General features: G+C 42.2%; 1 protein-coding gene across 2 annotated transcripts in view; it reads left to right on the top strand.

The window, feature by feature from the left end:
• The window catches only part of LOC129864054 (protein unc-13 homolog B-like), a 110,922-nt gene that overhangs the window by 5,516 nt on the left and 91,296 nt on the right, over positions 1-14,110 (top strand). For both annotated transcript variants that reach the window (XM_055936608.1, XM_055936607.1), the window contains exon 2: positions 11,983-12,012. In XM_055936608.1, coding sequence (XP_055792583.1) covers positions 11,983-12,012 — 30 coding nt within the window. The remainder of the gene's footprint in view (positions 1-11,982; positions 12,013-14,110) is intronic.

The raw sequence follows: 14,110 nt of genomic DNA, 5'->3' as shown, positions 1-14,110 counted from the left end.
CGCTCTGAGGTATTATTTTCATATCTCTTCAATCATTATACACTGCTCAAAAAAATAAAGGGAACACTTAAACAACACAATGTAACTCCAAGTCAATCACACTTCTGTGAAATCAAACTGTCCACTTAGGAAGCAACACTGATTGACAATACATTTCACATGCTGTTGTGCAAATGGAATAGACAAAAGGTGGAAATTATAGGCAATTAGCAAGACACCCCCAATAAAGGAGTGGTTCTGCAGGTGGTGACCACAGACCATTTCTCAGTTCCTATGCTTCCTGGCTGATGTTTTGGTCACTTTTGAATGCTGGCGATGCTTTCACTCTAGTGGTAGCATGAGACGGAGTCTACAACCCACACAAGTGGCTCAGGTAGTGCAGCTCATCCAGGATGGCACATCAATGCGAGCTGTGGCAAGAAGGTTTGCTGTGTCTGTCAGCATAGTGTCCAGAGCATGGAGGCGCTACCAGGAGACAGGCCAGTACATCAGGAGACGTGGAGGAGGCCGTAGGAGGGCAACAACCCAGCAGCAGGACCGCTACCTCCGCCTTTGTGCAAGGAGGAGCAGGTGGAGCACTGCCAGAGCCCTGCAAAATGACCTCCAGCAGGCCACAAATGTGCATGTGTCTGCTCAAACGGTCAGAAACAGACTCCATGAGGGTGGTATGAGGGCCCGACGTCCACAGGTGGGGGTTGTGCTTACAGCCCAACACCGTGCAGGACGTTTGGCGTTTGCCAGAGAACACCAAGATTGGCAAATTCGCCACTGGCGCCCTGTGCTCTTCACAGATGAAAGCAGGTACACACTGAGCACATGAGCACATGTGACAGAGTCTGGAGACAGCCTGTAGTGTGGTTTTCCACTTAAATTTTGAGTGTGACTCCAAATCCAGACCTCCATGGGTTGATAAATTTGATTTCCATTGATCATTTTTGTGTGATTTTGTTTTCAGCACGTTCAACTATGTAAAGAAAAAAGTATTTAATAAGAATATTTCCTTCATTCAGATCTAGGATGTGTTATTTTAGTGTTCCCTTAATATTTTTGAGCAGTGTATTTTGGCAGCGTAGAAGGGTGCTCAAGGGTAGACTGGCAGATTTTTAAACCTTGCCGGTTTACAGATTTTAAATGCTAGGCTAGGCTGATCGGCCTGTATGTGATTGTCTGCTGGGACTCACCCATTCCCCCGTACAGCAGCGCCAGGGTTTTTGGTTTATTTATTACTTATTTATTTATTACCTTTAGAAAGGCCCCTCTCCATGGTGATGTCTACACAACAGATAAGTGGTCTCCCCTCCAAGTGCCCACGTGTGACAGGGACAGTCATGAGACCCCTGCTGTGTGTGGAGCTGGCTAGGTGGACAGTACACATGGACCATTATAATAATATTCTCCAGAAAACCTAGGGATTGTAATGTGTGGATACTGGATAGAAATCCTGATTTGGTAGATTATTTTTTCGACAGAGTGTTTAGGAGTACCACCAAGCCTTTTCAAATGATAAGTGTGCCATTGACGTGGACTGGGATTTAGTCTGTGGCTCCTCTGAAAAAACAGTGATGTGTGTCGCTTAGTGCTATAGAAAAACAGTGTTCGTGACAGTCTTCATGAAATGAAAGCCAACAATATCATGAAATGGGCCATGTTGACTTTGGCACAGATTCAGCTGCGTCAATAATCTGATATATAGATAAAGGGACAGACAGACAGCTCGAGGTGTATGGACTAGGCCATTAAATCATGAAGATCGTGTGAGAGGGGAATAACATGGGAAAGATGTCATGTTGAAAAGGAGAAACAAGAACAAGTCCAATAGAACAGACAGAGATTGTGAGTAGAGTAGCAAAATTGTGAGAGCAGAGAGAGGTTGCAAGAGTAATCCTATGGACATCTGTTTCTCTCTGTCGCCTGCTCGCCCACCCGCCCATAGCCTCCACTTCATCAGCTCAGTGCAAGGTGTAAATACAGAACAATACCAGCCGCAGCAGGAGCCTTTGACCCCACTTCCTGAATTGATCTTCCTGTCTCCCTGGGCCCGCCTGACAACGCTCTCTAGCCTCAGCACTCCAGGCATGCAGGGCAAGAGTCAGGAGTTTCTGTCCCATCCACCATGTGTGTTCACATGACGTGCCTCCTCTGACCCCAACTTTAAGATGTTCTCCAGCTATTTTTTTACTTTTACTGTTTTACTTTTACCCCACTTATAAATACAGTAAAGAACAGAGTACTAAAGGGTAAGAAAACTATGTTTTGAGAAAAATAGTTTTTTTTCGACACAACTGCAAACTTCAAGGAGTAGGGCATTGAAGGAGTTGGTCTGATGGGAATCTGTGATGTCATTGGCCTCCCCCCTTGCTTGAGGGACAATAGATGAGCACACTTGTGCTATGTCATGACTTACCTGGACCACCTATTGAGATGTGCCTTTTGTTAAGTAAACCAGGTGTTATCAAATGTATTGGTCACATACGCGTGTTTAACAGATGTTATTGCATTTACATTACATTACATTTAAGTCATTTAGCAGACGCTTTTATCCAGAGCGACTTACAAATTGGAAAGTTCATACATATTCATCCTGGTCCCCCCGTGGGAATAGAACCCTGGTCCCCCTGTGGGAATTGAACCCACAACCCTGGCGTTGCAAGCGCCATGCTCTACCAACTGAGCCACACGGGACCATTGCGGGTGTAGTGAAATGCTTGTGCTTCTAGCTCCGACAGTGCAGTAATATCTAACAATGAGGTGAAAAGGAGCCTGGAGTGCCAATTTAAGTGTTAGCAGTACTAATCCTCATAGTTAAGTAACAGTCGCAAGCGAGTCAATATTAAAATGCGCCTCGTGCTGGGCTGCTGGCAGTTAAAGTTTGAGTGGATGTAATAAATTATATAGTTGGTATGTAGTATTGTTAGTGGAACTGTTGTTACCTTTTTTCTATCCCATAATTTCTTTGCTCTGCTGTGTTTTTAATCTACTAAAACTAATACACCCTGGCTTAAATTATTATAACTTTTACTGCTTAGTGTTATTTTGTTGTTGCCAATATCAAATATATCACTCTTGTCAGCTTATTTAGTAAAGAAACCGATATGGCTAGACATCAGCTGAGCACACCGTAGAGCAGATTAGAAAACAGTATGTTGATGGAGTAACTGCCCCTGGCCAAACACTGATGGCTTCACACGCCGCTTCCACAAAGATGGAGGGCTGAGCAGAGGAGAGATGACCATCAGTTTCCATCATAAGGGCCCCTCGCTTTATGGCTCTCTGCTCTGTTTTCCTCTGCTTACAAGGCATCAGCTTGATTGGGACATCATGCCATTGTGCCAACTCACAGGCCAGAGTCACAGCCTGGTGGCCTAGAAGAGCCTCTCTGGAAATACTTACAGTACCAGTCAAAAGTTTGGACACACTTACTCATTCAAGGGTTTTTCTTTATTTTGACTATTTTCTACATTGTAGAATAATAGTGAAGACATCCAAACTATGAAATGACACATGGAATCATGTAGTAACCAAAAATTGTTAAATAAATCAAAATATACTTTAGATTATTCAAAGTAGCCACCCTTTGCCTTGATGACAGCTTTGCATACTCTTGGCAGAAATGTTCCATACGCACACAAAGCTTATTTCTGGTGCTGAGGAGTATTTCTCTCTGTAACAAAGCCCTTTTGTGGGGAAAAACTAATTCTTATTGGCTGGGCCTTGCTCCCCAGTGGGTGAGCCTTGCTGCCAAGTGGGTGGGCCTATGCCCCCCCCCCCCCCCCCAATTCTCAAAGAATGTGCTGGCAAGTGCCGTCACAGACTTTTTCCATCTCTCCTTGTACCAGTCTGTAATCCCAACATGTTTCAAACTGCCCCCCTTCCTCCCCATTTCCAAAAACTCCAAGGTAACCTGCCTAAATGACTATCGACGTGTAGCACTCACATCTGTAAATACAAAGTGCTTTTGAAAGGCTCGTCATGACACATAAACACCATCATCCCAGACACCCTGTGCCCACTCCAATTTGCATACTTCCCCAACAGATCCACAGATGACGCAATCTCATATGCACTTCTCACTGCCCTCTCCCACTTGGACAAGAAAAATAACTACAGTATGTGAGAATGCTGTTCATAGACTACAGCTCAGCCTTCAACACTATAGTCCCCTCCAAGCTCATCACCAAGCTGGGGACCCTGGGACTGAACACCTCCCTCTGCAACTGTGTCCTGGCCTTCCTAACAGGCCGGCCCCAGGTGGTGAGGGTAGGCAATAACACCACCTCCACGCTAACCATCAACACAGGGGCCCCTCAGTGGTTTGTGCTTAGTCCCCTCCTGTGACTGTGGCCACGCACGACTCCAACACCATCAAGTTTGCTGACGACACGACGGTGGTAGGCCTGATCACAGACTGCGATGAGTGAGGTGGTCAGAGACTTAGCAGTGTGGTGCCAGGACAACAAATCTCTCCCTCGACGTCAGTAAGACAAAGGAGCTGATCGTTGAAGAAGCTGATCGTTGAAGGAGCTGATCGTTGAGAAAGAGCTCGGCCACATCGATGGGGCTGTAGTGGAGCGCGTCAAGAGCTTCAAGTTGTTTGGCGTCCACATCACTAAGGACAAAACTCACACACATTCACTACATACCAGTGGCGGTCAGTGCCGTTTATGATGAGGGTGGGTGATTTTTTTTTTTCATGAGCATGGCCTTATTTCTATTACAGCATGTTGGATGACTGTCGTTCATATTCCACTCACCCAGTTCAATGTAACAATGATAGGTTTAGGCTACTACATGTTACTCACATTTTCTCTATACCCATCATGAGGTTGCTACAACCTAGCCTATGAATGGAAGTTTACAATGGAGATTACATACACACGCTTGCCTGCATCCAGCTTTGCACACACTTGCCTGCATCTAGCTTATCTAGGGTTTAATCATTAGTACAACCAGTTGCAAACAAGAGTTTTTATTGGACAAATTCAGTTTTTTTTATCCCAGTTTCGTTTGCTTCCGTTTTAAGAAATGTTTTTCAACAGAATCGACAGAATGAATACACCTTTGATCATAGCAGACATGCTGTATTCATTCTAGCCTCTATGCACTCTCTTCCTCTCACCTTTTCCCTTCGTTTGTAGACTTCAATTAACAACACATCAGCTGTATATGACCAGGCGAAAAAACCTTTCCAAGCCAAACCATGTCATAACCGCTACACACAGCCTACATTTTTGTCCCTATATTAGCTAAAGTAACGTCCTAGTCAACATAGCTAATAGAACTAATGCGTTAGTAAACCCGCTATAATCGTGCAGTAACGTTAGTGTATATACAGTAAGTAGTTACACCGGCGGGCCCCGGTGGCAATAAATTAATAAAACCAAAAGCTTACCTTGACTTGGAAGAGTTCCAGTGTTGTGTTGGATAGTCATAGCCAGCTAGCTAACATAGCATCCCTCTGTTTGAGCCGGGTGTTTGAGTAACTAAACTAGCCAGCTGCATTTGCTAGCTAAGTAAGTGAAACAAAAATGACAATTTCTCTCTCTTGCGTCTCCTTCATTTTTGAAGAAATTAATTTGTTGAAAACTGTTTAACTCTTGTCTTTCTCTCTGAGTCAACTACTCACCACATTTTATGCACTGCAGTCCTAGCTAGCTGTAGCTTATGCTTTCAGTACTAGATTCATTCTCTGATCCTTTGATTGGGTGGACAACATGTCAGTTCATGCTGCAAATGCTCTGATATGTTGGAGGATGTTCTCTGGAAGCCTTCATAATTACTGTGTAAGTCTATGGAGGGGATGAGCACCAAGAGCCTCCTAGGTTTTCTATTGAAGTCAATGCATCAAGAGGAGGACGGAAGCTAGCTTTCCTCCGACTACAACATGGTGCTACCTTACAGAGTGCTGTTGAGGTTACTGTAGACCTTCATTGCAAAACAGTGTGTTATAATTAATTATTTGGTGACGTGAATATATTTAGTATAGTTTTATCTAAAAAGGATAACTTTTTCAATGTTTTACCATTTTAATTTTTATGAAATTCACTGAGGAGGATGGTCCTTCCCATCCTCCTCTGAGGAGCCATCACTGCTACATACGCACGCACACAAACCTAACACACACGCATACTGACACAACACAAGCACACCCACACACTCTGTTCTTTATTTTACGCTTCTCTCCTGATACCTAGTCACTTTACCTTGCCTTCAGGTACATATCTACCTCAAATACCTCATACCTTTTCACATTAATCTTGTACTGGTACCTCCTGTATATAGCAGTAGTTGTATAAAACTACTTCCCAAGTCCAATTTCTTTGACTCTTGGAACTTAGGTCATAGCTCAGCTTCTCCCAGGTTGGGAACCCCTTGTGTAGAGAATGGAAGATGGCAGGTGCATTTTAAATTGTATTTAGAATGAATTCCTCTCTCTCGCTCTCTCTCCTCCCTTTTGTCTCTTAGCCAATTGCCACTTAATCTCACCACCAGCAACGTGGCAAACTAAGATGGGTAAATAATTAGAGCCACACTCACTTGGGCTGCGTGTTATTCTAGCTGTGTACAGAGAGCGAGGGGAGAAGAACTGCACGTGCTGATATTAAAATCATATAATGTCAGCTTCTGTCACTCACCGCCACCCAATCCTGTTCATCTGCCATCCCGGTCCAGTTGTTTATTTGGCTGTACATAAGGCCGGAGCAGCATTCACAATGAATCCCCTCTAATCCATCTTTCAATCCCATAACTGTTATTATATAGATACAGTTAAGGTCTGAAGTCAGCCAGGTCTAAAAATACATCAGAGTGCACTAGAGGTTGTTTTTCTGCTCTTGTTTTCCACAGTGTAGATAAAAGGACAATGTATCGTTATAGGAAGCGTTTATTTTTGTATTCTTATATCTGGTAGGCTAACCATTTCATAGCCAATTGTTGTATGTTACAATCTGCTTTGTGATACCTTTGTTTAATCCTACCTTCAACAAATGACTACCTTTTCACCGTTGTAACTTGTACTTCACACACTTTACACTGGAATGATGGGTAGAGGTTGTGTACGGATGTGCTCCATATTCCAGTCTATCACGGTTTTGTCCTGGCAAAGGATGGAATCCATGGATCCAGTGCCAGAGAGCATATTCTTTTTTTTTTTTTTTAACTAGGCAAGTTGGTTAAGAACAAATTCTTATTTACAATGACGGCCTACCCTGGCCAAATCCTCCCCTAACCTGGACGACGCTGGGCCAATTGTGTGCCGCCCTATGGGATAAGCATATAGCTTATTTGGGTGGGCTGGGTCGGTATGGATGTGGGTTGTGTATTAAGGGATTTGACTCTCAAAGATTACAGCACATTGGTCAATATGAAAGTGTGGTCTGTCACAGACTAGTGGTGAATTGTTTTGAAACATCTGAACATTTCCATCAAAACATGGTTATCAGGTTAAGATGTTTTTCAACTCCTTTTTATGGTGTATTGAAACATTGTTTCTTAAGTTTAGACACATCAATGTTTTTGGCCATGCCCTTCTCAATAAGAAGAACTCATCCATTTTTATTTATGAGAAACCCGGATAAGATGCCTGGGCTATGCTGATCAGACGGGATACTGAGGCATGTAAATATTTTATCCCCTTTACTGTTGTTTTTCGCTGTCTGGTCTGGCTTAGTTTTGCATATCATGGATGTTGTGTGATGATTTAATCTGATTTGTCAAACAAAACACTTCAAAGAGTACCTACGCAGTTCGATCCACCGTAATTCCATAATTTATTTAGCTGATACTTTGTACTGGACCGTATAGTTTACTGGCTACTTTTACCCTGAATTTAAACAAGTTTCTGCTTATAATTTTGGACATTTGGTAGGCCGTTTGTCAACTATAGTTACATACAGTGCATTCGGAAATTATTCGTACCCCTCGACTTTTTTCCACATTTTGTTAAGTTACAACCTTATTCTAAAATGGATTAAGTCGTTTTTCCCCCTCATCAATCTACACACAATATCCTATAATAACAAAGCAAAAGCATTTTTTTGGAAATGTTTGCTAATTTATTAAAAACAAACTTAAATCAAATTACATAGGTATTCGTATTCAAACCCTTTACTCAGTACTTTGTTGAAGCCCCTTTGGCAGCGATTACAGCCTCGAGTCTTCTTGGGTATGACGCTACAAACGCGACACACCTGTATTTGGGGAGTTTCTCACATTCTTCTCTGCAGATCCTCTCAAGGTCTGTCAGGTTGGATGGGGAGCATCGCTGCACAGCTATTTTCAGGTCTCCAGAGATGTTCGATCGGGTTCAAGTCCGGGCTCTGGCTGGGCCGATCAAGGACATTGAGACTTGTCCCGAAGCCACTCCTGCGTTATCTTGGCTGTGTGCTTAGGGTCGTTGTCCTGTTGTAGGTGAACAATGACCTGGAGGGAAGAAAAAGTAATTCCGCTACCTAAGAATAGTAAAGCCCACTTTACTGGCTCAAATAGCCGACCAATCAGCCTGTTACCAACCCTTAGAAATATTATGGAAAAAATTGTTTGCCCAGATACAATGCTATTTTACAGTAAACAAATTGACACAGATGTTCAGCAAGCTTCTAGGGAAGGACATTCAACAAGCACAGCACGTACACAAATTATGATTGGCTGAGAGAAATTGATGATTAAAAGATTGTGGGAGCTTTTTTGTGGGACTTCAGTGCGGCTTCTGACATTACCGATCATAGTCTGCTGCTGCAAAAACGTGTGTGTTATGGCTTTACACCTGCTATATTGTGGGTAAAGAGTTAACTGTCTCACAGAACACAGAGGGTGTTCTTTAATGGAAGCCTTCAACATAATCCAGGTCGAATCAGGAATTCCCCAGTGCAGCTGTCTAGGCCCCTTTACTTTTTTCGATCTTTACTAATGACATTGAGTAAAGCCATTGTATGTATGCGGATGACTCAACACTATACACGTCAGCTACTACAGAAACTGAAATGATTGCAACACTTAACAAAGAGCTGCAGTTAGTTTCAGAATGGGTGGCAAGGAATAAGTTGGTCCTAAATATTTCAAAAACTAAAAGCATTGTGTTTTGGACAAATCATTCACTAAACCCTTAACCTCAACTAAATCTAGTAATAAATCATGAGGAAATTGAGCACGTTGAGGTAACTAAACTGCTTGGAGTAACCCTTGATTTGTAAACTGTCATGGTCAAAACATAATGATACAACAGAAGCTAAGACGGGGAGAAGTCTGTCCATAATAAAGTGCTACTCTACCTTCTTAACAGCACTATCAAGAAAGCAGGTCCTACAGGCTCTAGTTTTGTCGCACCTGGGTTACTCTTCAGTCATGTGGTCAGGTGCCACAAAGAGGGAAAATTGCAATTGGCTCAGAACAGGGAAACACGACTGGCCCTTGGATGTACACAGAGAGCTAACATTATTATGCATGTCAATCTCTCCTGGCTCAAAGTGGAAGAAAGATTGACTTCATCACTACTTGTATTTGTGAGAGGTATAGACATGTTGAAAGCACCGAGGTGACTGTTTAAACGACTAGCACACAGCTCACACACCCATGCATACCCCACAAGACATGCCACCATAGGTCTCCTCACAGTCCCCAAGTCCAGAACAGACTATGGGAGGCTCACAGTACTACATAGAGCCATGACTACATGGAACTCTATTCCATATCAGGAAACGGATGCAAGCAGTAGAATCAGATTTAAAAACTGATAAAAATACACCTTATGGAACAGCGGGGACTGTGAAGCAATATAAACATAGGTGCAGACACATGCATACACACACATGATAACACACACTTACACATGGATTTTGTGTTGTAGATATGTGGAGTAGGGGCCTGAGGGCACACACTTGGTGTGTTGTGAAATCTGTTATACAATTTTTTTTTTTAAACGTACAATATATTTGTAACTACCTTAATTTTGTCGGACCTTAGGAAGATCCCGATTGGCAGCAGCTGATGGGGATCCATAGCAAATACAAACCTTCACCCCAGTCTGAGATACTGAGCGCTCTGGAGCAGGTTTTCATCAAGGATCTCTCTGTACTTTGCTGTAGGTTTCCTCCAGACGTGATGCTTGGCATTCAGGCCAAAGAGTTCAATCTTGGTTTCATCAGACCAGAGAATCTTGTTTTTCATGGTCAGAGTAATTTTGGTGCCTTTTGGCAAACTCCAAGCGGGCTGTCATGTACCTTTTACTGAGGAGTGGCTTCCACCTGGCCACTCCACCAATAAAGGCCTTACTTGCCTAGTTAAATAAATACAAATAAAAAACACCTGATTGGTAGAGTGCTGCAGAGATTGTTGTCCTTCTGGAAGGTTCTCCCATTTCCACAGAGGAACTCTGGAGCTCTGTCAGAGTGACCATCGGGTTCTTGGTCACCTCCCTGACCAAGGCCCTTCTCCCCCTACTGCCCAGTTTAGCCGGGCGGCCAGTCAGTTCTAGGAAGAGTCTCGATGGTTCCAAACTTCTTCCATTTAAGAATGATCGAGGCCACTGTGTTCTTGGCGACCTTCAATTCTGCAGACATGTTTTGGTAGCCTTTCCTAGATCTGTGCCTCGACTCAAACCTGTCACGTTGCTCTAAGGACAATTCCTTCAACCTCATGGCTTGGTTTTTCATCTGACATGCACTGTCAACTGTGGGACCTTTATATAGACAGGTGTGTGCCTTTCCAAAACATGTCCAATCAATTTAATTTATGACAGAAGGACTTATATCAAGTAGGAAACAGGATGCACCCGAGTTCAATTTCGAGTCTCATAGCAAAGGGTCTGAATACTTATGTAAATAAGGTATCTGTTTTTTATTTTTAATAAATGTGCATACATTTCTTAACCTGTTTTTGCTTTTTCATTATGGGTCATTGTATGTAGATTGATTAGGAAAATGATTTATTGAATCCATTTTAGAATGAGGCTGTAATGTAACAATGTGCATAAAGTCAAGGGGTCTGAATACTTTCCAAATGTGCTGTACATGCAGCTTCTCTTCTGTCATAACTTCTGAATGAATGTTTTAGAATGAATGTTAATGAATAGACTACAGTTTGTCTTGGGTGCATATTTTATGTGGTTGAAATGCTGTCTTGTATAAGTGTCAAAGATGACACATTACACGCACACTTGTATCATTTTACTGCAAGAAATGCCTAATTCAGCAGGAGTTAATATTATGTTACATATGAGAGGTTATAGGCCTACAGTCAGTGTACTGACTTCAGTTACTATTCCATTTAACCCATATGAACTTCAATTAGGAGTATTCGGTGTATTCATGGATACAGGGCTATTCGTGAGCGGGATTTAAAAGTTGCATGTAAACAGCTTATTCCGTGTAAGACCTTATCTGGTATACTGTGTGCATGTAAACGTTGTCAATTATTAACAGTGGTGGATTCTATCCCCCATGCCACTTTCTTTTGTTAGCTTTTCAAAAATGTGAGAGGCTGGTGTTTTCTGCTGATAGGTTGAGAGAATATTGTGATGCTGATGCTCACTCAGACACGTCTGGCCACGTCTAACACATTCCTACTCCATGCTTCATCAACATGTTCCCCATATGTCGGTCTGAATATCAATGAATCTGTCAGACCTCACTGACAAATGTCATGTGCCCTTGTTTTTCTGTCATTGTGGTTGATAACACGTGGCTGATTGGTGTCCGTGTGACTTCTTTCTGGTCCGTGATTCACTGATCCGGTTACACTCTCAGCATGACGGATATCCTGGCTCTGACTGTGGCCTCTTAGGGGGACACCGAAGTGACATGAAGTGAACACCCGATCACATTAATTGTACACAATGTAGGGCTAGCCTACAGCAATCAGCCTTATCAGAGTCCATGTGATATCCTTGAAGTAAATCATGAGCGGGCATAACGACTTGCTGTCTCGGTTTTATTAAAAACACAGTTTTATGTCTTTGTTTCTAACAGTTGTTTTCTCTTTCTATTTCAGTAAAGAAAGCCAAACTCCAAGGATCTCCAGGTAAGTCCTTAAACTACCTCTTTATTTAGGAGTTATGTCCTCGAATGCTGACCTAAACTAGGACTGTGTGTTAACCTTTAAAAAGCCTTCACAGTTGACCTATTTCTCTTGTAGGGCAATCAGTCAGGGCAGTGGTTGGTTGATTTTTGTATTAGCGTAATCCAGTGGGGCTTTCTGTCCCTGCTTCCCGCCGAGCTCTAGCCCATGTGCTGCAGGTGAGCTGCTCAGCAGTAGTCGTGTCTGGGTAAAATCACTAGGGAAGCTAACGGCATATTACAACCTATGTGTTTTGATAATTGCGTTGTTTGCTCTATAACCTGTTAGTTCATATGCCTTGACACTGGTATATAGGCCTAAGGCCGAGACAATAAGAAGTGGCAGAACAAATTCAACCACACCTTTCTTTCATCACAAAACCGGAGAGCAACCTCTGTCTGGTGAAGTCCACAAAGCATATTGCATGTAACAAACAGTTACATCACCTACAGCATGACCAAGAAAGGTCATGTTTCTGACATTTTCGGACCACTAAACAACTATTGATTTAGAACCACGAAGAGTTACTGCAAGTCTCAAACAAACAGGAGCTGCCTCCACTATTCCAGCACCATTTCAACTTCATCAAATCACCTCTGCTTAATCTAATACAGTGACAACTAAAAGGTACCAATAACAATTTAGTCCTATATATGTAAGCTAAATATGATTTGGCTCTCCATGGTTCTGATTTCTCTTTCTCTGGTGTGTGTGTGTAATCACAATTGGAAAAGGGACCTAAGGTCACAGTGTCTCCCCTATCTAAATAAAAAAAATGCTAGTTAACTAGCTAGCCACCGGAGGACAACAACACAGGAAGATGCAACAATTCAAGTTTTTCTGTCAATTACATTTTTCACTTGATATGATGTGATTGGTGTGAAACTTATTTTTTTAGGGTGCACCTGAACCATTCATATATGAGCTCACTCAGTTTAGCTCAATGCTGATTTGAATATTATTTATACTTTTTCATCAGGGTCGGCCAAATGCCCGCTGGCTTCCCTTTCATTCAATGCTACGGGCGGCAACAATTTCATACACTTTTTGACCAGACAGCATCAGATAGATCTGTCGATAGATAGATGGGCTACAAAGACAAAGGGGTGCTGTTTCGTTTGCTCGGATCCTTTCTCCGGTGAGAGACAGTACATTCAGCTTCTAGGCAAATTGAAATAAAATTTGGAAACAGAGACATTTTTTTTTTTGCCAATATTTTGGGGAAGCCTGGCTTCCCTTGGCATCCATAAATACACGCCATTACTGCTCAGATCAGTGCTGGCAAAATCCAAATCCCCACGCCCTCCACATAGGTAAATCCCTATACTGTTTGCCCTCACTCCTTATACTGTTTGCCCTCACTCCTATCACAATGTGTTATTGTGATAGACATTTACTGTTTTTTTTTTTTTAATATTATATATTCCATGTACACTGCTATTGTTTGAATTCATTCGGGACTAATAAACCTATTAGTTGATTTGAGTAAATGCATTCCTCACTTAGAGTAACTCTTTGATTGACTTTACATTCATAATTTTGTATTGGTAAATTCTAATTTAAATTTGCACACACATCACATGCTTTTGTGTTCCACCTTTACATCCATGCTTTTACTTGACTCAATTAGTTAATACGAGAACACTAGTTGTTTAGGATTAGCTCATTGTCTCTAGTCTCTTAATAATTGCATGACGGTGCGAGATAGACACATGTACAATAGCCTTACTCTGGTGATGCAACGGTTAGTGACTTGGCAAGAGCCATCAGAGACGCACAGGCCGTGTTGCATTTGGATACACAAGACTACGGAGTCCGATTTTAACCCAACTACAGCTAAATATTTTGACTTGAATAGATTCATTTGCAGTGGAAAAACTGACTGGTTGGGCTTGACATGAATTGGCCCAGAATACAAATATACACATACATTTGATTGTTAGTGCTACTTGCAAATACTTACCTACCACTATTCATAAAACATAACTACCCAGGTGTGCCCTGTGGCAGAGGAATATGTCTTCTATGCCATACAACATTGATGAGAGGTCCAAATTGTAAA

The sequence above is a fragment of the Salvelinus fontinalis genome, chromosome 10 (assembly GCF_029448725.1).
Source record: "Salvelinus fontinalis isolate EN_2023a chromosome 10, ASM2944872v1, whole genome shotgun sequence".
NCBI classification, from domain to species: Eukaryota; Metazoa; Chordata; class Actinopteri; order Salmoniformes; family Salmonidae; genus Salvelinus; species Salvelinus fontinalis.
The sequence above is the reverse complement of the archived record's forward strand: the minus strand, read 5'-3'. Positions and strand labels throughout refer to the sequence as shown.